We start from the raw sequence: 27,925 nt of genomic DNA, 5'->3' as shown, positions 1-27,925 counted from the left end.
CGCCTGTCCACGAGAGATCTTTTGGGACTCTGGAAATTTCTAGGGGCTTGCTTGGTCACTGGAGGACTTATATTCCTCCCCATCATTTTGAGAAGATTAAATGCGTCACTAGGATACTGTGCATCAGGATGTCTAGTAAGAATTTCAGAGGCAGTTGCTAACTCTGCTCAGTTTGAAATATATTTGTGATTACCTCCCATGAGTGTCTCTGGTAATGGGTAGACAAGATCAATGCTCAAAAGTGCTTTAGTACGAGAGGAATGGAACGGGGTGGGTATAGTATCAGATTTTGAAAATGGTTTCAAGGGGTTTCAGGAGAGCTCAGACAATTAGACATGCACATCAGGAAAGTGTAGAAAGTGTAAAAATAAACAGAATTAATTGTTAAAGGATAAAAACCATATTATTTAATATTTTCTATAACTTTTGTAAAGTAGCATAAATCAGCAGCTTTTGGAAGGAATCAGTGAGACTGTGACAACTGTATGGTTTAATTACATTTCCAAAATGCATTTTGATAAAGTCCTTTAGCAGAAGTTCATAAAGAAGCTAAGTGTCCATGGTAGAAGCATTGCCTGTTACCACGTAGGGAGGAGAAGGGTTTATGTAAGTAGTTGTCAAAAGAGAAAACATCACTTTCTACTTCTAAAACCTAAAATGAGTTTATGCTTGATATGCTGTATGCTGTTCTAATCCCTTCTCTCCATCCCATTTTGAAATCATGGATTGAAAGTTAAAAAAATAATAATGGAGCAAGACAAGTGTGATAAAAGGTATGGAACAGTTTCTGGGTGATGGATTACGTTCTTCAGCTTGGATGACTTGGCTAAGTGGAGGATGGTAATAGAAGTCTTTAAAATGATGAGCTGCATGAAGAAGGTGAATAGGGAGTAGTTGCTTTCCATGTCCTCTGATGCAAGACCTAGGTAGAATCTCATAATAGTGCTGAGTGATAGGCTTAAAAAAGAGTGATTGAGTAACTAAGCTGTGGGGCTACTTGTCAAAGGATGAAAAGCGTTTTACATGGGTTCAGAACCTGAACAGTTTCAAGTTTGGTTGAAGAAAAGTCTTTGAACAACTTTACCAAGGTACCACCTTGAGTGAGGGAAGTCTCAGCGCTGCAAACTGGAAACTGAAAGAATGCCGTAAGCGTATCCCTGCGGGCTGCTTTTGCTCTTATCGTCCCCTGTAGTCATTTGCTGCTGACTGCTCTTAAAAGGGGAAAAAAAAAAAAGGTGGTTCTTTTGTTTGGCCCAGTACCCAATTTTAAGTTTGTAACAATGCCTTTGTTGGGACTTAAGGTTAAAAATTGAGGGCATCAGTAGGACTTATCCTGAGGGCTATAGTTTTTCTTCAGGACAGGTGTCTTCAGAAGCTCTTAAGGAGAATGTCTCTGTCTGGAAGCCAATAATGCAGTTTTCTAGCTTGTCACCGAGAGTAAAATTTTCAGGTAGAGAACAAATCTATTTGTAATCAGTTCTGAATACTTATATAAAAGACATTGTTTTTGTATTTTAGATGAAATATACTGTGCTATCAGTATGCTTCAGAATAAAAATATTTTCTACCTAAAACTTACAGCATCAGCTTTTGGGATTGTAAGTGTCCATATTTATGATTTCTAGCTCTTACCCAGATTTGAACTGTTGTCTGGCCTATGCCATAATCCAAAAATATACCCTGAGCCCTTCTGTTATTGCTACTTTAGCAGTTTCTGTAATTTATAATACATCCAGTTGTGTAAAACTGAGGTTTGATTATATAGCCCAGTAGAAGATTGGGTCTTTGATTCTGAGACTATGGATACTATTATAACATGAGAATCAGTACCTACTTTTTGATGAGATGCTGCTTCTTCATCCTGTTATGTAGGAATAAATAAGATAATGTTTTCCATGTAGAAAATTTTGGGCTGCGATGCTTTGTAAATCTCTTTCCTACTGCTTAGGAAACTTCAAGTTTTCAAAACTCAGGCTTAATAATTACAAAGGTTGAAAGATCTTTTCTTTTAAAGGAAGCGTCTTGGAGTAATTATGGAACATGCTATGGAATATGTGCAAACAGCATGGTCCAGCACACTTGTGTGTTCGTTCTTGTGCACGCACACTCCCTCTGTCCTGAATCGTATTTAAGATTGAATTTACATTATAATCTTCAGCTTCAAGAAACATTTTGGGCAAATCGTGCCTACCATTGACAGTCCTAATATACATGTTGGCTATCATCATCCAAGTGTCATGCTTCCCTCCAACCGGCCTCCACCTTTTTGCATAGCTTTGAGAGCAAGAGGAGCCAAGATTTTTAACAGGAATTTGCTTAGAGGATACACAAATATGTGAATGAAGCACTTAAATGAGTTTAAAAAATAAAATTGAGAGGATCCCTTTCTGACATAATGAGAAAAATATACTTCAGAAACTTCAGAAAGTTGGTTGTTTTTTTTTTTTTCAGTTGTCTTTTGTTCATGTGATAATATTCTTGAACATACCTAAATTGATGTATAGGAATTCTTAAATATACATCAGTAGAGAAAACAGACATCTAGGTATGCTGTATACAGATTGCTTAATGTATCCTTTATATTTAAAGCTCTGATCTGATTGATAAAACCTTATTAAAAGCAAAAAAAACAACACATGAAAACTTTGTATCAAAACTTTCCATTTGCTTCTGGAAATGGTTCCGATATTTTCACCAGTACATTGCTGGTGAGCAGCTTGTGTGACCTGAAAAGATGAGAAGCACCGTGCCTATACTTGTGCTTGGCTGCAGTCATTATTGTCAAATTATTGACAGTGTTTTTTCCTTTCAATTTGGCTGGCTTTATTTCTCCTTTAGTGATGACATAAAAGGTTGTTTTCCTTTCCTCTTCAGGTTTCTTCTTCTCTTAAAATTATCCTGTCATCACCTATTTAAAGAAAAAGATTGGGGACTTTGTTTAGCTAAAGCCTGCAAAGTCTGAATTTTCAAAATAGAAACTATTCCTGATAATGACAACTGTAGTAAAGGTCATATGTGCAATATATTAAGTAGTGCAGTAAAGTTCTGTGTCATTCAGAAGGCATTGTTTCCCCAAAGTTCTTAGCTTAGAGAGTTGCAAATTTGTTTCATTTTCTGACTCTAGGAAACAATTTTTAATACTCTAAAATTCCTTCTATATATTTTTAAATAATATAAATCAGTGCAGAAGGGCAAAGGATCTAAAATATTAAAATTTCTGATGTGTAGATAAGAAAAGCTGCGTTTTGAAACTTAAAAATAATTCTTAAGGAATAAGTAGAAAAAAATAATACAGTGTGTTTTCATTTGTGTGTGTGTGCAAGTGTAAATATATGAAGTGCATGTATATGTATATCTGCTTATATATACACACAGAAGGACATACATGTATATTACTTACAAATTTATTATATATAATTAATAATATACATGTTATGTGTTTGATACCTTCTGTGTATGCTTACAGCTGCCTTTGTACTTATACAGCAGGTGGCATTCAGAAATGCTGTTTACACATTTCTTTTTCCACGTGTAATTGAAATAATTGAAGAAGTCGGAAAGAAAGATTTTCAGATTTATTACGGACTCATTTTTAGGAAGTGTCCGTAGTATTTTGGAAGAGATTTAAAATTGAAATAACATGGAGATATGTCGAACTTACCGAACAGTTGCTTTGGAAGTACATTTAACATGCACTTAAAAAGTATTTGTGTTCTTTTTAGCACTCCGTTGTAAGTTAGTAATATTTTGCAGAGATAGCTGTCAGTACTGTGGCTGCGTATGGTGATTAGAAATGGAGTATATTTGTTACGGTATGCATCAGAGCGGCTAAGAAGAATCTCATTGATATAAGTGGTTGAAAATACTAGAATCTACTTTGGTATTTTGGTCCTGATAGACAAATAAAAAACGCTAGTGATGTATGGTGTAGACACTCAAAGTTTGGAGGATATTGCAAATGCAAGTAGTACCATCCTTAGTTCACTCAGTATCACTTTCTCAGTGTATCCACAGGAAAGGTTACTTTAGGACTTACTTTTCAAGGTAAACACCTTTCCAAGTTACACCTTACTGTCAGCATTCAGAATAGAGCTAGCAAAATGGATCAGACTTGATACCCAGTGGTTAAACATACTTGTAGAAACTGTGATTTCTCTCTCTCTTTTTGTGAGTATGGGAGGATAGTCCCACTTAAATTTGTTCAGTGCATTTTTTCTTTATTTTCACTTTCTAATCAAGTTTTTTCCACTTAGAATTTCTCTAACCTTTAAAAAAAATGCAAGGAATTACCTACTATGTTTTTTCATGTTTAGTGAGGGCTATAATTGAAATATTTTATTTTAAATTAAAATGATCATTTTTTGAGAAGAAGTCCTGCCAGACCTAATTGTAGTTGCAGGGCAGTGAGGTAGTTATACTAGCCTCTACAGAGTAAGTACAGACTACTAACACAAAGATCTGAGACTGGAGCAAGTTTTGAGCCCTTGTGACATTAGAAAGTCTTAACCTTCTGTATTGTAAGGTGAAACTAATTATGTGTCGGAGTCTGAACTAGATATTATAACCATTCAGCTGTGAAGTAGGTTAGCATAGTTCACTGAAAGTATGTCAGGAGCTATCTGAGCAGAACATTAAGGAATTTAGATATTGCACGCCAATGCATGATTTTGTTTATCATAGATTCTGTTTTGTACTCATACATACTTTGTCATATGTGAATACTTACTACAAAGTGTCAACACAGTGGTTGGAAATATAAAGCGTTTTATGTTAACTGTTTCCTGAAGATCTGCTGAGGCAAGACAATCCTGTTGTCAGTTACTTATGACTTTTTCAGAGTTTGTCTTTTGTTTAGTATTGATGGTCAAAGTCACACAAGGAATAAATGAGGAAATATTACAAAAATTTGCAGGATGAGTAATGAAACTTTCCTGTGAGGACCCACAACTGTGAGGGGGAATGGGTGGGCGAGTTGAATACTGGAGAACGTTTTTCTGCAAAAGTTAGCAGAGAGCTTGTATTGGTTTTACGTGGCAATGTTTTTGTAGCAGGGGAGATGCAGGGGTGTCTTCTGTGAGAAGAGGCCCCATGTCGGACAGAGTCAGTTCCAGCCAGCTCCAAGGTGGACCTGTTGCTAGCCAAAGCTGAGCCCATCAGCGATGCTGGTGGTGCCTCTGTGATAACATATATAAGAAAGGGTAAAAAACACTGTGCAGCAGCTGTGAGAGAGAAGTGAGAACAAGTGAGAGAAATAACCCTGCAGACATCAAAGTCAGTGAAGAGGGAGGGAGAGGAGATTCCCCTGCAGCCTCTGGTGAAGACCATGGTGAGGCAGGCTGTCTTCCTGCAGCCCATGGAGGCTAATGGTGGAGCAGATATCCACCTGCAGCCTGTGGAGGACCCCACGCCAGAGCAGGTGGAGATGCCTTGATGGAAGCTGCAGCCCCTGGAGAGCCCATGTTGGAGCAGGCTCCTGGCAAGAGCTGTGGCCTGTGGAGAGGAGCCCACACAGGAGCAGGCTTTCTGGCAGGACATATGGCCCACAGGGAGTGGCAGAGATGAGGTGTTATGAACTGACCACAAGCCCCATTCCCCATCCCCCTGTGCTGCTTAGAGGGGAAGAGACAGAAGAGTTGGGAGTAAAGTTGAGTGAAATTTTGAAGCTGGTATCGCCAATTAAATTGTATGATAGAGGAATTAAAATCTTAACCACTGTACTTCTGTATTGCCCTGAGAAATTTCATGAGTTTGACGTGTTTTTTTATTTTAACTGTGTTACTAGCCTTTTCCTCCACCTATAAGCACAAAAGGAGCAAGAATAATCTATGACAGAATACTTTTTATGTTTACAAAGTCCTTCTCACAGTTTTGCAAACTTCAGAAAGTCAATTACAAGTGTCATAGGAGGGAATATGTACAGTGTAGTTGAATTAGAAGAGAGGACTGGGGGAACCAACAAAGATCTTTCTAGTTAGATGAGTCAGCACAAGTAGAAGAGTGACTCCCAGCCGTGTTCATCTGCAGCTCAAATAATGAACAGAAAAATAAATGAATAGGCAAAAGATCAAATATAAAAGAGCAAACTTATCTGTTTTCAAATCCAAGATCGCAGTTTTGGATTGCATTTCCAGGTGTGTACAGAGTAAATGATGCTTTGAGGAAGAAAACAGTTTCATATTCACAGTTGGGACTTGCACTACCCAGGGCGAGAGTAATGATTGAAGTAGTAGTGTTTTAGCTCTGTGGCTTTCAGTGTTAAATACGTGAAGATACTTTTACAGAAGATCTGTTATAGATTAAACAATTGAGTACCATATTGCTGTACTTTGAGTACAGTACTGCTTCTAGAAATACCAGTTAACTTTCTTTAAATAAATAAATAGAACAGTATATAAACATTTGAAAAAAAAAATTTAATACAGTTTTCTTTACAGTTTTCTGTAAAGAAAATGAATATACCATTTCCTAAAGATGCTGTATCCTGAATATGATACATGAGTAATACAGGAGTGTGTCAGACTTGTGGAAAAGGTATTGTCCTAGTCCATGGGATAGTTTATCTGTTCCCAAAATAAGATGACAGTAGATTTGAATTCTGTGTGAGACTTTCCATTCTTTTGATTTTGATGCTTTGTTTCACTACTTAGGATGCTTATGTTCTGTTTGAGAGACAACACCAACAAGATGAAATGGTTGCCTATTTTAGTTGGTGATTCCTGTGGAAAATTCCAAAATTCAGAGAATTGTCCTTGCTTCCTCATCTGCACTGTTTTGGTTTATACATTGATTTCTAATATCAAATACTGTGAAAGTGCTACTGCTAGGCCAGTAGAGAACTTTGCTATAATTTTTTAAATAGCTACTACTGTGGTCAGTTACAAGTGATCAGAGCACATAATAGCCTTTTTGATCCTGTAAATCGCTGTTGTTGGCTGATGTACTGTAACTAACAGAATTATTAGTGTATAATTTTCCATTGTGACCTTTTAGGTTTCATACTTTATGGCAGTTTTATAGACTTTGAAGATTAAATTGCAATTCAATTTCATAAACCAAATCAAAATAAAAAAAACCCAAACAAACATGTAAATGTTGTCAAGAAAGTCAATATGGCCTTTTTTTTTTTTTTTAATAAAAAGAAAAATGTCTTAAGATACATAAATATGAACTGATACTCATCCCTTTACTTAAGGCCAAGTTAAAATTTGAAATCAAGTTAAGAAAAATTAATATTCCAACATCAGTGAAAATTTTTTTAGGATGATTTTTAGGATAGTTTCTCAGCTCTCCAATTGATTTTCATAAAGGAAAAATGTTGAGACAAAAAGTCCTTCACCCTGTTTTTCTGTGTGTGTAGTGGTTACACAAAAACAATTTTACATGGCAACTTTCTTTTAAAATATATATTGGTAATTTTCTTTTCTTGAATCTGTCTGTATAGAAAACCATAACAAAATGAGTTGAGTGGAGGGATTGTTGACCAAATATTCAGAAACATTGCTGTGTATTTAAATAACAACTTTATTTAAAAACATTGATCACTTTGGGGTTTAAGTGGAGGTATCTTTCTCTTTCCCATTGTTTCAAACTGTAGTCTATATTATACAGCTGCAACCCAAACTAAAAAATCCAGTTAGAGTTAATACATTCAAACAAATACGTGCAAATACCCTGCCATTTTAGCTATATAGCTTGTGTGTTGGGTTTTGATTCATTATATTAACTGTAGCCTTGGGTTCAGAACAGTCATGACTCTATTGAAATACACTTTTGATTTCTTACGCTGCTGGAAGGTATTATTCTGAACTTGTACAGATCAAATTCTTATCCTGTGACTGATTAGGGTCTAAATTTTCATATTTCCTACATTATTTGTGATAAATTGTAAATTTATGAGAAAGAATCACCTTAAAAAAAATCTCTAGCATGCCACATTTTGGCATTTAAGATGACAGCCTTTTAAAGCTACTTAGACTTCTGCAATAAAGAGGTACCTTCAGGGACACTAGATTAGCAAGTATAGAGCAATTGATGCAGCAATAGCTATAGGGTATACTGTTAGAGACAGGGACTTGAAGTAGGACTATACAATGTGATGATTTACTACTTAACTGTAGAAGCAGACCTAGGAAACAAAAACAAAACACAAACACCTTAAGAAAACATAGAAAACTACGTGGGTTGAGATAAGTAATTGAAGGAAAAGAAACTTTTTTTTTGCCCCACAAACTTACGCTTGCATATGGTCTCTTCTTCAGGATAACTACACGTTTGCACAGCCAGGAATTCAAAAGAAAGTGAAAATGTTGGAAGAACTTGTTAGTCGGATTGATGGTAAGTCTTAAAAGCTAACCTAATTTCTAACTGGTGTTTCATTGAAAACGTTTAGTTAAAATGTTTGCAAGAAGTCAAGCCAACATCACTGCAGTTACCTACAATGGTGGGGTAGCATCGCCTTCTTCAGATGAGGTGCCATACTCAATCAGTTTGTGGCACACTGGCCTTTGCAAGATCACTGTCGTGTATTATTTAAAAGAAAGCCACTAGAGCATGAGCCACTTTCATTACTTTTTATTAAGGCAATATAATCAAAATTCAGCAGCAAATTCTTTGCAGCAGAGTAATGACCACATACAAAATGCAGCCAGTATTCATTTCGCATTAAGCTCAATGATTGTTGTAATTCGGGCAAGTCACAGTGGTTGTTTATGGTTGTCCTTCGGCACTATGTTTTGTGCCTTTGTGCATCATTTTGCTATCTGGAATGCCTGAATAATTTCTCTGTGGAATCCAATTAATTATGAACTCTGGAAATAACATCTTTAATATTATAGATAAATTACAGTGTGTGCAGGGGTAATTTTAGATTATGCTTTCATGTTTTAGCAGGGCACTTTGAAATGTTTTCTACCTTCATCCTTAAAATAATTCCCTTCATGAAATGCTGACTGTCGTATTGCTAGAACAGAGTTTAATTAAATGAAATGCAAGAGATAATGCTTGCCCATTCTAAACATACTCTCTTGATAGTTTGTTAAATTAATGAACAGAGTATTAACAAAATGTTGCCAAGCAGAACGAGGCATATATTTGCGACACTAGCCTGTCAATGATGAGATAGAAAAAATGTAGCTTAATATTTGATATCTTCTTGGAAAGATTAATGCCATCTTTTCATTACACATACTGTGAGGGTTTTTTGTTCCAGTGCTTACCATAGCAGATTTTGGGTTGGCCTGCACATATTTACATTCTGAATATTTGATAAAGCTCTTTGTGCCCTTTTAGGTTGTTAAAGTATTTTTAATGGTCAAAAACTAAGGGCAGGAGAACAATGTTTAAGTAATATTACACTATAAATGCAAATATATGTAAAACTTTTTGTTGTAGATGCGGTTTTTTTTGTTTAAAATGGGAATGAAGATGAAAAATATAAGGGGATACTTCTGTATATAGGGTAGCAAAATATTTATATTAAAAATATTTTTAAAGCAGTGCATTTTGTTACTTCAAAAACAATCTGTTTGTAGTGTGACTTTTTGTATGTCATTTTATGCTTATAACAATATTGGTGTTTACATTTCAATTATTTATGGAAGCAAATGATTGTATACTAAATGAAATGCATAATTATAATGCCTATAAATAGACTTCCTGAACTTAGTCAATGAACATTTTTATAAAGAAATTCTTTAACCAAGTTTTTAAAATGAAAAATACTGTTTTGATAATCAACCTGTTCTGTTTAAAAAAAAAAATAAATATAATACAATATGTTATTGTTTAGTTTCTAAGAAAGAAAGAAATGCTGAAGGCTTATTTGTACCTTCAATGCTTTAGGGATATAGCTAAATAACTTTTCTCAATGGTTAGGTTTGGGAAGCATTATTTTTAAGACTTTACACTTAAATAAAAAAAAAAAACCCAAACAACAAAACAAACAAACAAACAAACAAAAAACAACCAAAAAAACCAGTTGTAGCAAATAAATGTGTTTTCTTAAACTGTCCTTTACCAGTCTTTGTAACTGCAAGTAAAGTGTGAGTTCCTGATTTTTATCTGATTTAAAATAATTTTGAGAGGTCTTTATAGGACTATATGTAATAGGACATTGTTGAAGTAGTTCCACATGAAAAACTGTAATTATTTATCTTTCTAAATGTGGATCCAATTTTTTCTTCAACCTCTGCTTTTGCCTCTCTTGACCTAAGGGGCCAGGGCCAACTTAGATCAGGCTGTGTACAGTCTTGCCCTGTTGAGTTTTGAGTAACTCCAGTGATGGAGATTCTGCAACCTTCTTGGGTAAGACTCTTCAAGGGTTTGACTACAGTCATAATTTTTTTTTTTTTTAAATATAAATAGAATTTTTGTTTATGGAACTGATGTCAGCTGCCTTTTATTTTATACCTGTGTACCTGTGAGAAGAATCTGGCTCCGTCTTCTCTACACCCTCCCATTAGGTAGTTGCAGCTGTTCATAGACACTTCTTTTTAAGGCTGAACAAACCCAGTTCTGTTAACCTCCTTTCATGTGTAAAGTGCTTCAGCTTCCTAACTACCTTGGTTGCCCTCCGCTGGACTTGCTCTTGTATGCCAGTGTCCCAGAATTGGACATAATGCTGCAGACATCGTCTCACAAGTGGTGAATACAGAGGAAGAACCACTTCTGACCTGTTGTCTTCTCTCTTGATTAGAAAGCCCAGTATACAGTTGGCCTTCCTTTCTGCGAGGACATGCTGCTGACCTGGGTACAGCCTATTGTCCACCAGGACCCCCAAATCCTTCTTGGCAGAGCTGCTTTCCAGCCAGTTGGTGCCCAGTCAGTATTGTTGCATAAGACTATTCCATCCCAGATACAGGACGTTTGCCTCTCCTGAACTTGAGGAGGTTCCTATCAGCCATTCCTTCAGCCTGCCAGGGTCCCTCCAAATAGTAGCTCTGACTTCAACATGTCAGCCACTCCTCCCAATCTTCTATCATCCACAAACACAGAGGGTCCGCTCCATGCCATCATTAGTTGTTAACAAAGATGTTGCACAGTATTGGCCCCGGGATTGACCTCTGAGGGATGCTATTAGTAATTAGCTGTCAACTGGGCTTTGCATTGCTGATCACAATGCTTATAATACAGTGGTTTTAAAGTTTTGGATAGCAAAAGATATGCATCTTTCAATATTCTTAGGGCTGTTTCTTTCTGTCTAGAAGACTGTGCACTCACTCACTTTCTTTAGCCAGAAATATACACCAAAGTACATGTACAATTGAAATAAAGTTTTAGTTGTTAGATGGGCAATGGTGGATGTGTACTGCTGTCATTTCATAAACTTTTGGATGCCTCAGGTAAGGGATCCTGGCCTGATTGGCTTTTTGATGGAATCATGACATAGTTTGGTTAAATTATATGTTATTGTGCTTTACTCTTTACTCCATTTCTTTTTGCTTTTGTCTTTTTATCTTTATACTGGGTCTGCTATACTATGGCTAATGGGAACTGTATGGTTGATATGAATTCAGTAACTTTGTTTTTAAGAAAGAAATCTCACCATCAATATTTACTATAAATATCCTAAGTGCTAATTCAGGTTATTGTGGAAGAAAATAATATTCCTGTTACTACTGTGTCGCATTATTTTCTTGATGCTGGGTAACTGCACTGTGAAGAGAATTTTAACATGATAAGTAGCTGCGTTAGTGGATGAAGCTTGGACAGCTTGTTTGCTAATGGTAACGGGTTACCAGTGTATGAAAAGTGATGCTCGCCCTTCGGAGAGTGTTAATGCGTTATGTTAGCGATTCAAGCAACCTTCATTAACCCAGCTTTATGGATCACAGTTCCTCTCAAAGTAACTGTCCTTGTGCGTACACTGCAGAACATCGCAGTAGACTTCAAACAGCCAAACTACTCTGTTAACTTAATCATAATCTCAGTCTGCTTGAACTCTAGAAAATAATCTTGATGAATCATGTGTTAAGGTTGTTAATAGAACGTGGTTATGGACCAGATGGAATTTGAAGATAAAATATTATTCAATCTCATTTATGTCCTTGTCATTCAGATTGTTCTAGGAATTATACAAAAATATTGAGAGGGAGGATCAATAGATAGCTCAATAATATAAGGAATCAGTTATAACTAATTATCATTTCTGTTTCCTGTAATCTCAGTAGAGCTTCACTGCTCTAAATCATGAACCATCTCTCACAGTTTGTAAAAGGTCACACTCACATGACATGCAGTCTTCCACTTTTGCTTCATTTAGGCTTGAAAGCAAAGAAACATGGTGTAGGAATGCCAAAATTAATTCAGGATTTGTGTTTCCAGAATTTGCAGATGTTTAGCATTTGGCTGGTTTCATGCTTGGGAGAGTCTCAGATTCTTCAGTTTACTGTAAGACATGGTAATTACTTTAGAGTTTGAGGTAACCATTTGGAGAAGGCTGAGAATTTGTAGATAAAAGTAGTCTGGCTTTTCATAAACATTGATAAAAGATGTTAAAATTGCATGGAAGTCTCTCTAAATTAGCAAGAAGGCAGTGCTAGAAAAAAAATTAGCCTGTTATAATATTAAATTTATTTTTTATTTATGTTGGCTTCTTACTAGCATTACTATAAACTATAAAGGCAGTATTGACGACTCAACTTAGAATAAATATTCTGCATTTCTGTGAGGGTAAGTTTGGGAAGATTTTTTTTTTTTCCCCTACATCTCTTATAGAACAGCTCCTGGGGTTTGCATCTGTGTTCTGCACACCCTGATCTGTGCTTATGTTTTCTTGTAGTTAAATAAATTATGCGTTATTAGTGTTCCAGATTCTTTCACCAGTAATCACCAGTCTTATTGTAGAGTTGGCCCTTGAATCTTGGTAACAAGAAATGGGAAAATAAAAATGCGGAAAATTATTTAAAAAATTATTAAAAAATTATTAAAAAAAAAAAGGAAATGAAAAAGCTTTTACTGTTGCTGTATATATTTTTCCTCTTATTTTGAAAGTGGAAGTAATGGGAAAATAAGAACATAAAAAGTGTGATGCATTTTGACTTTCCCATAAGGAAGTTAATTTAGAATTCAGCTACATTTTTCGAAGGTTCAGTAATATTTCAGGATTTCTGCTGTGTCCACTGTAAATGCGTCTTCTAGCCATCTGTTTTGGAGAGTTAACTACAGATATTCTTATATATGATTTTATAATTGGGACAATTTCTGGTTTCTTTCCATTTTAATACTGTAAAAAAAAATAAAAATTTTTCAAGAGGAAGGTATTTTTAGTGCAAAATTAAAGTTGTTATATTCAAATTATTTTAAAGAATAATTGTTTTAATAAATACTACATAGTATTGTTGCGGAAAATATTTTTACTTATGCCTAGGTGCGGTTAAAATGTTCTTCCACTTTTTAAAACCATGTTATATTGAGGATTTTAGAAGTCCTATTTTTTTTTATTGGTGCCATGTTGTACATGTGGTTGTTTTGTTTACTTCAAATGAAATACAAATTAGATAATGCGTTTTGGTTTAGTGTTCTGAACAAATTAATCTTGGCTCCACTAATCATACTTTATTTACTTATTTCTGTCTTGGGTTACAAATGTCTCAATTGGTTAGTTGTCTGCAGTTCTGTAGATAATGCCACAAGTAAGGACTTGTAATAAAGTACTTTCATGTCATGTCTTTAAATTTTTACTTTGCTTATATTTTTGCTATTTATGCACATAGAAATTTAAAATATGAATCTCTTGTATGTATTTACATGTGTTGCCTGTATATATGTGTAGGTCAAGTTCTTCATGAACATAGTCAATTTAAAATTTTTCATTTTTATATGTATTTTTGTTTATCCACAGTGAAGGAGGTTATTTATTTGCACCATTCTGTGTACTTCTCATGCTTTGAAATATTTGCTGTGGATGTGTCTAAAAGGTTGGCTGATATAATTCTTAATATTTATGTATCATGTTATGGTTTCTTATTTAATTGGAGATGTTTATAAAACGTCCTTCACTAGAATAGGATTAGTGCTAGTGGAATTATTCTTTCCAATGTTCAGTTGATTTAAGAGCTATGTGTTCTTTCTGGGCTGCTAAAGTATTAACTGTCCAGACTTCACTCCTCTGAATGTTGAGTTGGTGTTTGGCATTCAGCAGGTTCTCATCCCAAGAGCTAAAGATGGCTATTCCAGTAGAACGGCCCAATGCTTCAAACACAAACGTTTCACAGTTCCGCTCAGAACTTAATTTCATATGATGAGTTAAGCCCAAAAAGTACTTAGAGAAACCTGTTGAGTACTTTTGATACTTCCATAGTTTCTAAAGGACATTCAGTTTCTGTGCTGATTGAACTTTTTAAACTGCAGAGAAAAATTGTTTTGCTTTTTTGTTTAGGAAAATCTGAATCTCAAAAAGGCAAAATATCCGCCAAGTCTAATACGTCGTCTTATTAGACAACTTACTAGTGATCTGTTCAATATACCATGATAGGCATAGATTAACTAATTTGTTTGGTTTTTAATTTGAATCGTGGATGTTCATACAATGAACTGATGATTAAACTGTGGTAACAGGCGACATTTGATCAATCTTCGTTACGTATTCAGTGATGCTAATGATTTTTGTAAAGTATGGTTAAGGAATACTTAATTGTATGTGCAAAATTATGTTCATATTTCAATATATTGTAAACCATTTTACTGACACCTATAATCTTGAACTAGGATTGTATTGAAGTATCTGAAAAGGAGAGCTCTAATTATAATAGCTGAAAAGACTGTTATTCTTTAACCATGCAGAAGCATTTTGAATTGGAAATGGAAACAGAATTTATTTAGACCTTGCTGCTGTTGTTGAAAATTAGTGATTAAAATAAAGACCTTCTCTGTTGGTCCATCTTTATATGTCAGCTTGGTGCTGAAGTGATTAAAAAGCTTGTAAGCATTTCATAATTGTTTTAAATAATTTGTGCCATAAAGCTCTTTTTCATTTTAACAAAATAATCTTATTTAGCTCACTAGTAGATATTTTTTATCTGATTTTATGGTTGTAATTACTGTATTATACTTTAATCCACTCTGAAGTGCTGCTCACTGGGCATTATGATTATTTAATATCTCTTTTAAATCATGTTTTTATGTTTCACCTTGGAGATGATATTTGTATGCAATTACAGAGTTCAGAGATCTTAGGAAGAGTTGACATTGACTGTAAAATCATTTGCAAATTAAAAAAAAAGGAAGAAAAAAGACATTTAACATGATGGGGAATTTAAAATGTGTTAGGCATAAACCCTGTTATGAATACACAGAGTTTGATTTAGAAGAACAGGCTACGGAAGTCCAATGAATGCCACCTGGAAGCAGAAGTGTCTCATCAGACGTATTTCTCAGTATTGTTTGTTGCACTTTGAATATTATGTTCAAGTGGTACCTGGAAACACAGGATGTATTTTTAACTTTTAGCTAGAATGGTAGATCTTCCTTTATCACTGCTAACTGTTTTTCCTGATAGTTTCCTCCATTTTGCACTGGATACAACAGAATTGTTACTTGCATTTGATTCCCTGAGGCAACTAAGTGCCTGCCTCCCTCCCCGCCTCCCTCCCCGCCTCCCTCCCCGCCTCCCTCCCTTCCCCACCCCTGCCCCCCCAGTATTTTCTTCTTTTGCTTTGGGATCAGCATCTTGGGCTTTTTAGTATTGGGGTATCGGCTGTATCTTTTTTCTATGAAGAAGGTATTTCTCAGTCATAGCTACTAGCTGTACATTTAGTGAGCTAGATTCAAATAGACCATTATCTCTAAATTGTAGGCCATGAGGAGAATGTAATTTGGTAATATTTCTGGTTTTCTGCCAGTCGTCAATTTTTTTTTTAAATGCTTTTATTATAATTCTTACAATGGATGATTTTAGCCAGGTATAAAAAGCAAACTAATTCTGGAACAAGGTATAATCAGCATGTAAATCTTTTACTCAGATCCCTACTATTACTTGAAGCAGAATTGTGTATCATAATGAAATCTTATCTTCAAGTGCACATTTATGATCTTTTGAATGTCTTTTTCAGTCATCAGGAACTTCTTTTGTTGTTAATGTATATTAATGCAAATTAATATACGTAACTAATAATAACTCATTGCTAAGCTGTAGTCTTGACAGAATTACTTTTGTTCAGACTTCCATTAATTCAGGTTGTGAAATTGTAAGCCTTAATCTACATCTGGCAATATCTGGTGTTGAGATGTTACTCCAAACTCTTGCCTTTGTCTCCCATAAACATACTGGCTTTGAACAATGTAGAAATGATTCAAGAAGAGAGAGAATGAAATACAAAATTTGCTTTTGGTAGGTAGAGTACTCAAAAAGAAAGCAGTCATTTACTGATGACAAAGTTCCTTTCTTTGGACAGCAAGGTTCAATACGTGGGAGCTATAATTTCAAGGAAATGGCAATGTTTAAGGAATCTAGATGTAGCAGAAAAGATTTCAACTTTTTGTTACTATATTGACTGAATGGATAGTACACACGAGCTGGTGGTGGATATGTTTCTTGTGGAGTCCCTAAATGAATGAATGAAGTTGCATGAACTGCTCCATGTTAATCAACTGTCTATGAGTCTAGACTGGAGCAAAATGTGCTGCAAAATGGTGGAAGACAAGCATGGATGACCATATCCACATGGCAGCTGATGCGATCAAAGGGATGCTTGTTCCATAGGGACATCTGGAAGCTTGCAGGCAATACTAATGAAAACCAGTTTTATCAAATGTTTGTGGTAAGTCAGAGGTGAACGTTAAGCAGTCACTCCCTGCTTTTCAGGATATTCTGGTCTCATGCGTGCAAGCTTGCAGGGACAAACCTTGTGGTTAACACTGTTTCTAGTAAGCAGTGTTCCTCTAGACTATGTAGTTTATTCGTGTTACAATACTGTCTTTTTTTAATAGCTACCCACACTTGTAGAAGGTTCAGCTAAGTAGAAATAAATGCCTGCTATAGTACTGCATTAAGTAGAATGAAATCTAGTTGGTTGGTTGCTTTGCACAGTTAAGAAAACAGTACTAAAGTTTTGTAGATTAAACTAGTACTTGGAAGCTGTCAGTCAAGTATCAAGTCACAGCATTATGAAGAAACTGGAAAAGAAATGTTACTTTACACTATTTAGTTAGATTGTACGTAACATCTCATACTTGTAATGGGCTGGGCCATGAAAACTTTTCTGTGATCCAGAAGTTGCAATATTGCACAAGGAGGGAAACACTGTTGTTGCCTACTCCATATCACACAAATTATGGCAGTGCAGTTTACTGGTTTCCATCCAGTGATCAAGCAAATTCCAGGCTTGCAAGCACATCCCTTGTGAATTAATTTAAGGTTAAACCATGTGATTTTTTTTTTTAATTCATCCTTTTAATAATCAGTAGCAAAATTTAACTGATAATCTGGGATCTCTAGTAAAAGGTAAATATTTGCATGGTAGTGTATTGGAGAAATCTGATCAACCATGAAGTAATGAAATGCCAAACATGTAATATTTTGACTATTTGTCACAGGACATTTAAAAAATTTAAATGTGGATTTGCTATAGCCTATGTTAGGAAGATTCATTATCACCATTAACTGTCAAATTGAGTGAGTTAAGTCATAAGTAATAATTTCTTACTACATTTGACCTAACATGGGATGAAAGATATCTGGATTTTATATTCAAATGATTAATTTTTTTTCAAAACTGCTTCCTAAGGAACAGAACAAATTCTATCAAATTCCTATCAAATTCTGCAGCTGAAAACTTGCTGGATTTTTATCTCTTTTATCAATGGAGAGAAGACAGGAGGAGAAATTTGGATCACACTCACCTATTAATCAGTTTTTTAAAAGGTGTCTGGACAGGTGTTAAGTTGTATTTAATAGCAAGAGTTAACTGAGGGGAAAAAAAAACAACCATGAATAAAACAGTGACTGAAGACACTCAGTATCTCTGAAATAATTCGTAGTTATGCATATTAGTTCTGTGTCTGCTAGGTTCCTCCTTAAGTTTATTACCTGCCAAAGAATTTTGTTTTTGTTGTTTTAAAAGACTTCTTGTCATTGTTAGATTTATATTTTCATACAGGGAACCTTCCAAAAGAGTCATTAGAGAATTAAGAGAAAGACAGGCTCCTATGTTAATTCTACAAGAGACTTTATGTATTTCAAAATGAAATGGTTTTAAGTTTTGAAACAATGATTCTTCTGGGTGTCATGCTTTCTTATTAGGTGCCTGTGTTATTATCTCTAAGTTTATAGATTACTATGTTTATTTATTTCTTTGCAATGTCAGTTGTTTTTAAAAATAACAAGGTGACTAATTAAAAAATGAAGAGAATTAGATGGTGGAGATTCTCATCTGTATTAGAAGTGGAAGTTGTTTTCTGAAACATGTCAGCACTTCATGCTGTTTGCTTTCTTTGGCTTGTCTCCCATTACGTTAGTCTCTGAATGATTAGTCTATAGTGCTTGCCTTTATTGGCATGGTCCAGAAAGAAGATAATCCTGCTAGAGTGCTGTTGGAAAACAGGAACGCTAGCATATTTCTATAGCATGTTTTCATATGTTAAGGAGCAATGCACAAACATCACTCTGCATGTAAATGGCAGTGCCAGTAAGGCTCTGTGGGAAAGGCTGGCTCATTATTTTACTGTTCGTTTTGGATTGGTACCACTCTTGTAGCTAGTGTACACTCTTCAAGAAGAATTGTGTGGCTCTTCATGAGAAATACACACTTTTCTTTCTTTCATTGAACTAAAAGGCCTATTTATCAGAGATTCTTAACTGCATTTCAGATAATTTTTAACAATTAGTGCTTTTTATATTTACAATGAAATATGTATAAAGTATCGATAAAATTGAATTAAAAATTAAGTGCCCAGGGTATGAAATATGAGTAAAAAATGAACTTTAAAAAATTTTCAGAAGTGTCAAAACTAGGTCTAAAGGAATCTTTAAATAAAGGTCAACACCAAAATGCTAATATTCTGAAGTCATAAATTATACAGATGGATGTGGCAGCACCATGCTGTGCCACTGTAATTTGGCAATTCATGTATAATTTTACCATTATTTCGCGGTTCCTTTTTGCTTATATGTGAACTTTCCTGGGCACTCATTCTGACAGTATCCCCCAGTCAGGACAGCAGTTAAGTTGTGCTTTAGTACAGGTTATTTCTGTCCTTACCTGTGGCTTTAGTTTGTGATTCTGTAGTCACATACAACTTTAATACTGAAATCAGTAAAACAGCATGAGACGCTGACATTAAACATTAAGTATTTTATATGTATAGGTCCTTCTGCCATAAGAAGCATCTGTTTAAAGTGGCTAAATGCAATCATTCAAACTAATATATCCAATAAGTGCATTTATTAAATTATAAATAGTTATAAATGCTTTTTATGTACAAAATACCTATTTTTGGCAGTATGCTACTTTGGAATGCATCTGTATAATGTATTTTATTCTTTAATCGGAAGACTTGCTTCACCAAAATTTTATATATAGATTTATTGAAAGTATTGGGAAACTTATTAAATGTAATTCTTCTTTCATTTGAATTTTGATAAAAGAACTATCTTTTATATAATAATTTTACTATCAGAAACTGCTATAGGAGTATTTTTTTATAAAATACTTGCAGTCTGAAAGCTGACAGTAATTATATATCTTGCTTGTTCATTGCACACACGTACTTATTTTCATTGAAATGGAAAATTTAAATTTAGATTATGGCTGTCCAAATTACCTTTATCAGCAAAATAGCCTCTACTCACGATTACTTACAAAGTAGAAAGAATTAGCTTTTTTAGTCAATGCATCTTCTATTCCAGTCTTGCATCAAATTGTATATAATGCACAAGAGTTTGGAGTCTATTTTTCAAGTTGTTTAGACTAGAAAGCAACTTTCAAGAAATTCATTATGCTTGTTAACAACTGTAGTTGAAATATCACAACTGGCACAATTTATTGTTCTTCATTACTTTCAGTGGCTGCAAGCAACCAAATGAAATTTGTTTCTGCTGTGTGAAGAACAAAAACATTTGTGAGTTAGTAACTTCAGTCAGAAATAAAACTGACTTTTTTGCATCCTGCTTGATGTAGTGGATTATCTAACTATAATAGTCTGCAATATAGGTGTCTAAATGTGACATTTAAAAAATAAATTAACATAGTATCTCTCTTCAGTATATTTAACTTGCAGCTAAATTTGCCTAGAGCAAAGGCAGACACATGGTAGTAATTCTGTCCTTGTCCTGAATAACTAACCTAATAACGGTGCGCTGGGTGAAGAACTGTCTGAAGGGCAGGACTCAGAGTGTTGTGGTGAATGGGGCTACATCTGGCTGGTGACCGGCCACCAGCTGGGTTCCTCAGAGTTCAGTTCTAGGGCTGGTTCCGTTCAATATTTTTATCACTGATCTGGATGCAGGAGTTGAATGCACCATTAGCAAGTTTGCTGATGACGCCAAACTGGGAGGTGCTGTTGACTCTCTTGTGGGACAAGAGGCCTTGCAGAGGGATCTTGATAGATTGGAACATTGGGCAATCATCAATGATTTATTTAACATTTGAAAATTTAACAAGTCGAAATGCTGGATTCTGCACCTGGGATGAAGTACGGCCCAAGTATAGCTTGGGAGAGGAGTGGCTGGGGAGCAGCCCTGCAGAAAGGGGTCTGGGGGTGCTGGTTGGCAGCAGGCTCAATGTGAGTCAGCAGTGTGCCCTGGCAGCCGAGAGGGCAAACGGCATCCTGGGGTGCATCAAACGCAGCATAACCAGCTGGTCAAAAGAGGCGATTATCGCGCGTTGGTGTGCCCTCACCTGGTGTACTGTGTGCAGTTCTGAGCCCCACAATTTAAGAGCGATGTGAAGGTCCTTGAATGCGTGCAGAGGAAGGCAACAAAGCAGTTGAAAGGGCTGGAAGGAATGTCCTATGGGGAGTAGCTAAGGACTCTGGGTTTGTCTAGTTTGGAGGAAAGGAGGCTGAGGGGCGACCTCATTGCTCAACTACAGCTTCCTGAGGAGAAGTGGAGAGGGAGGTGCTGATCTCTTCTCCCTGGTATCCAGTGATAGGATGTGTGGGAATGGTTCAAAGCTGTGCCAGGGGAGGTTGAGACTGGACATTAGGAAGCATTTGTTTGCCGAGAAGGTGGTCAATCACTGGAACAGGCTTCCTGTAGAGGTGGTTGATGCCCCAAGCCTGTCAGTATTTAAGAGGCGTTTGGACAATGCCCTTAATAACATGCTTTAACTTTTGGTGAGCCCTGAATTGGTCAGGCAGTTGGACTAGGCGATCGTTGTAGGTCCCTTCCAAATGAACTATTCTGTTCTATTCTAACTGCTTAGAAGTTAGAGGCATGCAAGGCTTCTGTGTGGAAAATGAAAATACAGAGCCTTCTGAAGTTTATACTGTCTTCAAAATGTGGACTTCTACATGTAAGTTGCCTTGTTTCATTTTTAAGCCTGTTTTTCTAAGGTTGCAGAACGTATGGGGTTACCACATCTGTCTTCTCCTTCCAATAACTTTTCAAGCTGAGGACTTGCTTCATCAGCATTTTACAGAGGGAGAAATGTCTCTACTGTGCAGAATTCCACAACTTTTATAAAGCTCATTTGTTGATTATTTAAAAAAAAAAAAAAAAAGTGACCCAGATTAGCGGTGTTGCTGAGGAAGGGCTGCAAAGTAAGCCCAACAGGTAGCTGTTGCCTTTGGAGTGCTGGCTACGTACTCGTTGGACTTGCACAGGTTGCTCACTTTATGCAGAACCCTGAACTAGCCTTGACAGTGACTGTTGTCTCTCTCCCAGCTGGGGCAGCTGATGGGTTTTGCAGAAAGCCTGGGAAAGAAGGGTGTGAAGGTGATAGGAGGATGTTTGGTTTGTAGAGGAAATAAGAAGATTAGTCACAGGGTCTTGAGGCTGGAAGGCCAAGGCTATTACGGGTAGTGGAAAGTCCATCACAAAGTTCTCATGTAATTTCAGAAATATCGACAATATGGAGCACAATACACAGTGGTAATGCTGTAGTAATTTTCCTGTACGCATAATGACAGAGAGGGAGAGGGATTATCCAGGACTTCATGAGATCACTTAAAAGAGCGCAAGATCATTACCTCTCCACCCTCATTCTCTACCTTTTCACGTCCCGTAGTAGCAGTTCAGTCTATTGTATAGCAGAAGTATCTAATTAGCTGGTTAGTGTTATACACAGAAATGAAATTAATTGTTTAAAGATTCACATATCTTTATATATAGTTGTGACTTTAAAAAGTTCCCAGGAGAGGTAACAGATAGTTTTAATATGTGCATACAGCTTTATATATTTGTCTCTGTATATATTACAGAAGGATATGACGTTAGGAACAGAGATACCAGGTCTGCTGAAGAGTGCTTTAGCCACAGATAGATAGAGGCTGAGAAGTGCCATGGAGAAATACCAGTGCTTTATACATTTCCATGGGTATTTGTTTTCAGACATCACTGGAGATGGGGTATTGTGATAGGTGAACCTTTGGTGTAATGTGTTGTGACTGGTCTTATTTTTAAAAAAGCTCACTGTCAATTGTTTTTAAAACCTAAAAAATTTCTACTTCTTGCCTCCATGTTGAAACAACTGTATCATATTGGCTGACACCTTCATATAGCCACAAAATACATCTTGAGGGAAAAAAAAAACATTCTAATAACTTCAGTCTATATTATAATTTAGTATAATTTAACTTCTGCTACCTAATCTTTAGGTAATGTTTCCTGTAACAGTGCTATCATACTCTTGGGATTATTTTTTGTTGTTGTTGTTCTTTTAGTATTTTAGTGCCTTTCTAGATCTTTCTGAAAAATGTGAAATTTGTAAGATGAGCACGTACTCATTGTTTTAGCTGATAATACACCTCTGTGAATGTGGATGAAGGATGATCTGGGTAGCAAAATCTCCCAAGAATGTATTTGTATAAAGACAGACAGTAGGAATGTCTTATTTAGGTTTTAACAAAGACTTCTTATCATAAATTTATCCAAAATAAGACATTAGCATTTCTGCAGTATTTGTCATTTGCACCGTGCCAATGTCATACTTGAGCCTGTGTAGCTAAAACCTGTTAACAGAATGTCTGTGTCCTTTTTGGGGGAAATTCTGGTAAATATATAAAAGCCGTGTAGTAGATTAGTTCTATTAGCTCTAGCAATAACCCATGCAAGTGATTATCACAGCTTTCAAATAGTAAACAAGCTACGATAAACACAGTGTGTATGAGTACTACTTTAGAAACTGTTGATTCGTACTGGGTTTTATTTGGATTTATTTGTTATACTAAGAAATTATTTAGGCTGCAAATTACTTAAATTTGCTCACTGTATTTCCTACACATTAATCTCACTTTTTTTTTGTCTCAAGTGAATGCAACCTTTACATGTACTTTCCTTATATTTCTTTGCCTTATTAATTTAATGTCGTCTTCTTTTTATTACCAACACTTTATTTTTGGAATCCCTTATGTTATTTGCAAGCCTTCTTTCTTGTAGTCTTGCCCCAAATAATTAGTAGACTAAGAAATTAGTGAGGGTATATGTATCTAATCATTTCACTTTGTAACTTTGTATATTTTTTGTGGTATATTGTAAAGCTCTGACCTGAATCTTTCTTAAGATAGCACAACTGAGAGCAGTTGTTTAAGCCATCTAGAGGCAAAAGAATAAATCCAATATAATGTTTAACTTGTCGTTTCTATTTTGGGGATTTTCATTCAGTTGTAAGAGTTTGCATAAACAACTACATTTTATTTGCTTGGGATTGGAGGAGTATTTTATTTTTTCAAACAGTGCATTTGATAATTAAGGACTTCAGAAAAGTTGCAGTAAAATGTCTGTTTATTCTGTCTTCAGAACAAGTTCATAGGCACTTGGATCAGCATGAGGTGAAATACTTGCAATTTGCTTTCCGTTGGATGAATAACTTGCTGATGAGAGAAGTCCCTTTACGGTGTACCATCAGGTTATGGGACACATACCAAGTAAGTACTCTTTTAAACCTCCATAACTCTGATGGTGTGTTTTGGACATGCCAGTATGTTCATGTGTGTTTTTTCTTGAACCTTTTGTTTTAGTGTTATCTGAGAATCATCATAATAAGAGAAAAAGCCTTCAGTGATCATTGCCACTTAGAAACATTTAATGTCTTCAGTCTTCTTGCCCTTCAAAACCAAGCACTTGATGTCATGATAATTTATAGTAGTAAAATGAACACTCACTCAAAGCATGAGTTAGTGTCAATACTCCCTTCTCTCTCTTCAGGGAAGCATAACATTGAATTGTGCTTAATCAATGCCCTCCATCGATTCTGAGTTCCAGGCTTCTTACTGCCCGTCTGCTTAACTACTCAATCCAATACTAGCTTCCAGTCTCCAGTTCTCAGCATTCATCCTTCTGTCATGTCGTCTGTCTTATTGTTTGTTCAGACAAAACTCCTTATGTTACTGGCCTCTAGTTGAGGTAATTATTTTTCCTCAATAATATCTTGCCTGACTGTCAAGTGAAGGAATTGATATCAGACAAAAACTGTTTACCTGTTCTTAGTTCTGTTACTTGACGTTCCAGTAGCTTCTGGTTGCAATTTTTAACTATGTATTTAAACAATATGCTCTTATCTACTGTCTTTGTTGTTGAAGTTAACGAGAAAAAAGAAAAGGAGAAAAATTAAAAATACTTTAAATTCCGTAAGAATTTTCAACTGAATTAGTTTAGTAAATATGGGAATAACTCATAATTTATAATGTTTCATAAAAAGACTTAACATCTTTAAATATCAGTGTATTTACATCTGCTCGTTATGTAGCAATGTTTAGTTAGTTTCATAGACTTTAATGTCAAAATGTCCACTTAGACCATCTATTCAGACCTCTAACAGAGGGTTAAGGATTGCTTCCTATTCATTTAATGAGTCCAGTAGGTTGTTTCAGTGAAGTATGTTTTGTAGAATGGTATCCAAATCTGATACGAAAATGTTAAGAAATGAGGGATCTATCACTTCAACTGTTAATCTGTCCTAAGAGGTGGTATCCTTGCAGTTTTTATTTGGTTGTTCATCTTCAACAAATTTCTGAATTTAATTTGGCTATTGCTTCCATCTGGGGTCCTTTTACCTCCTTTGTCTCATTATAACATCTGTTATTCATTTTAATATCTGTTATTACCTGACATTTTCTTCCAGTGGAAAATATTTATTCTTTATAAGATCTTTCTGATAAACTGAAAGAGTGAGCTATTTAAATGTTTCACTGCAGCAAATTTCTCTCGTTTTGAATAATTTTTGTTGCTATCGCTGCAGCATTTCTAACTCCTGAAGGTTTTTTTACCATGCTAACTCTAGCACTGCATTTGATGTTCGATGGTTAGTCTCATCCATGTGCTAAAAGGATGTAAAAGCTCTTCCTTAATCTAGCTAACCACCCATATGTGTCCAAGGAATAGCAGGTTTTGCCAAAACTTCACTGTGAGCTCATCTGTGAGCTATGATTTTGTGATAATGTTGAGAAATTTCCTTTGAAGACCAAGCGTGTGGGTATTTCTCAAACTAACTGTTGCCATGCTGAAAGGACAGCATTTCTCATTGCTAGTCCATAGGCACCTGTCAGGTTGCATTTTAATGAGATCTTTATCCATAATAAGTGGTTCTGATTATTTAATTCTGATTTTGAGCAAATTCTGCTGTATTATGGTAGTTCTCTATAATATTTAAAAGCTTAATACTTAGGTATTTACATGGGATTTCCAAGTGTATCTTTTAAGTGAAAGTTCCTTATACCTAAATACCTAAATGGGATTCTTATACCTAAGTGGGATTATTTTTGTATATTAAACATGCTTAAGGAGTAATTCTGTGTTTTGACTCAGCAGGTGTAGCAGATCTGTACAGTTTTCCAGGTTTTGTTATTTAGCAGACTGTTCCATGTGGACTTCTTGGTGAATACTGTATTTAAAACCAGTAAGGATATCTTAATGTAGACAGTCACCTATATTGCCAACCCTTTTTTTTGAAACAACCTCAAGCATTTCCACAAGTTGCCTATCAGATTTCAGTTGTGCTTATACCAAATTTATTATCAGCCTATAACATGGATCTTATTAACCTGATAATATGGATAATAAATGCTGTGAACCTACAAGAGCCGGTAAAGTTTGTGCAAAGTTTTTGCTGAAGTGTTAAGTAATAACATTTTACATTTTTACACAATTAACTTGTCACTAAGCCATTCTGTTGGATATGATTTCTAACTTAATCATTTACACCTGTATCAGCAGTGCTGCTTTCCAAATGGAAAACACACTTTAGAGATGGAATTTGTTCAGTTAGTTTTATCTTCTGATTCATATTTTTAACTTGAAAGCCGGCTATAGGCCAAAATGTCATTTAGAGATACATTGGTAAAGAAGTTTTTCAGAGGGTCTAGCTATGGGTGGACCTGTGATGTTGGATTTGAGAGATGTAAAATTAGTAAAGGCAGAAATATAATACAGGATCTTATTTTTGAAAGAAATTTAATTTTCCAGATACAGATGGAAGGACCAATCCTACTAATAATTGTAAGGGCGTGGGTAGATGCTTAACTGCTTTTTGCACTGTACTCAAAGGCTGATGATGCTGTTGCCAGGCTTGCTTTTGCTACCTCATGCGTCCTAAAGCAGGAAAGTAAGAAAACATGGGGATTCTCCTTAGATTTCCACACCTCTGCCTTCTGCTATTTTAGTGGCTACTCAGGATGTGCATATGCTGAATTTTTCCCCCTGATATACTTGAACTACTGTAAACAGACATGCCTTTAACTGCAGTATGAGTTCAGAGGGAAGGTGAGCTAATCATGTTGCAATTTAATATTAGCCACAGCATGGACTACAGGCATCCCTGCACTGCTGATGTGAGGGCTTTTGCTCAGACTCTACCTACCGTACGGCTCTCGGGAGGGGATGGGGCATTTTGCAAGGCACCGTTTACAGGCACCTCTAGTCCCAGTGCATGGCATGATTCGGGAATGGCATAGGAGTGGTGCCAGAGGAGGGTCAGGATAGGTGGGACAGTCAGATCCTTCATGTGGAAGGAATGGGAAGACAGGCGGGACTGCTGGATTCCTTCATGTCTGCACCGGCAGTGTGTTCTGGCTCCCCCATTTCCTGCAGCAATCCAGGGTGATGGTGGATGGCCTTCCTCCCCTCCCAAGGATGAGAGAATAGTGGCTTCTCTTGAAAGAGAGGATCCTGATGATGATGATTTCACAGAAAAACCCATTTTGTCTGCTTTGTCTTCCTCTCTCCCCATCGAAGCTGAAATAATGCCTTGTCTCACTGAGCTGCACGTTTTCCTCTGTTTGCAGTGGAAAGATAAATATTGTGCTGTCTCCAGCTTAACTTCCAGATTGATCATTCTCAGAGCAGGCCCCATTTTCTCATGAACTGCAACAGGGTTTTTTTCAGGGGAATGACAGCACACTTAAATAGTCTGCTGTTACGTATTTCCTAGTACGATAGATAACTGCTGTTGTCTTGGAGTTGTTAGAACCGCATTCCGTTTCTCAAAATTTGTTGCAGTTCATCCATTGACTTCGGTGAGAATAGGATTGGACACTTAAATGGTGTCCATCTCTGTCTCGGTGTGCACGGTAGCAAGGTACTCTAGCTGGTGTCGTATTTTCTGTCTAGTTTAATTTAGGATTAATCAGTCATTTGTTAGGCTCTGTGAAGTAAATCATTGAACATATAATCCAAAATACCTGTACCTGAGCTAGTTAAAGTTGAGGGAAAGAGAAATTTGGAAAGGTTCCCAAATCCTCACAGTAAATACTCTGGTATTCTGTAACTATATCTATGAAATCCACTAAAATATATCACTGTCTTCTGTAGCAGAACTTTGTAAAGTAGAAAAAT

At 35.9% G+C, this 27,925-nt stretch overlaps 1 protein-coding gene across 1 annotated transcript in view; it reads left to right on the top strand.

Annotated features, from left to right (window-relative positions):
* TBC1D22A (TBC1 domain family member 22A) overlaps positions 1 to 27,925 on the top strand; it is a 187,501-nt gene that overhangs the window by 85,406 nt on the left and 74,170 nt on the right. The window contains exons 10-11 of the mRNA XM_082309017.1: positions 8,259 to 8,334; positions 23,894 to 24,021. Of these exons, the coding sequence (XP_082165143.1) occupies positions 8,259 to 8,334; positions 23,894 to 24,021 (204 nt within the window). The remainder of the gene's footprint in view (positions 1 to 8,258; positions 8,335 to 23,893; positions 24,022 to 27,925) is intronic.

This window comes from Platalea leucorodia, assembly GCF_965183815.1.
Source record: "Platalea leucorodia genome assembly, chromosome: 4".
NCBI lineage: Eukaryota > Metazoa > Chordata > Aves > Pelecaniformes > Threskiornithidae > Platalea > Platalea leucorodia.
The sequence above is the reverse complement of the archived record's forward strand: the minus strand, read 5'-3'. Positions and strand labels throughout refer to the sequence as shown.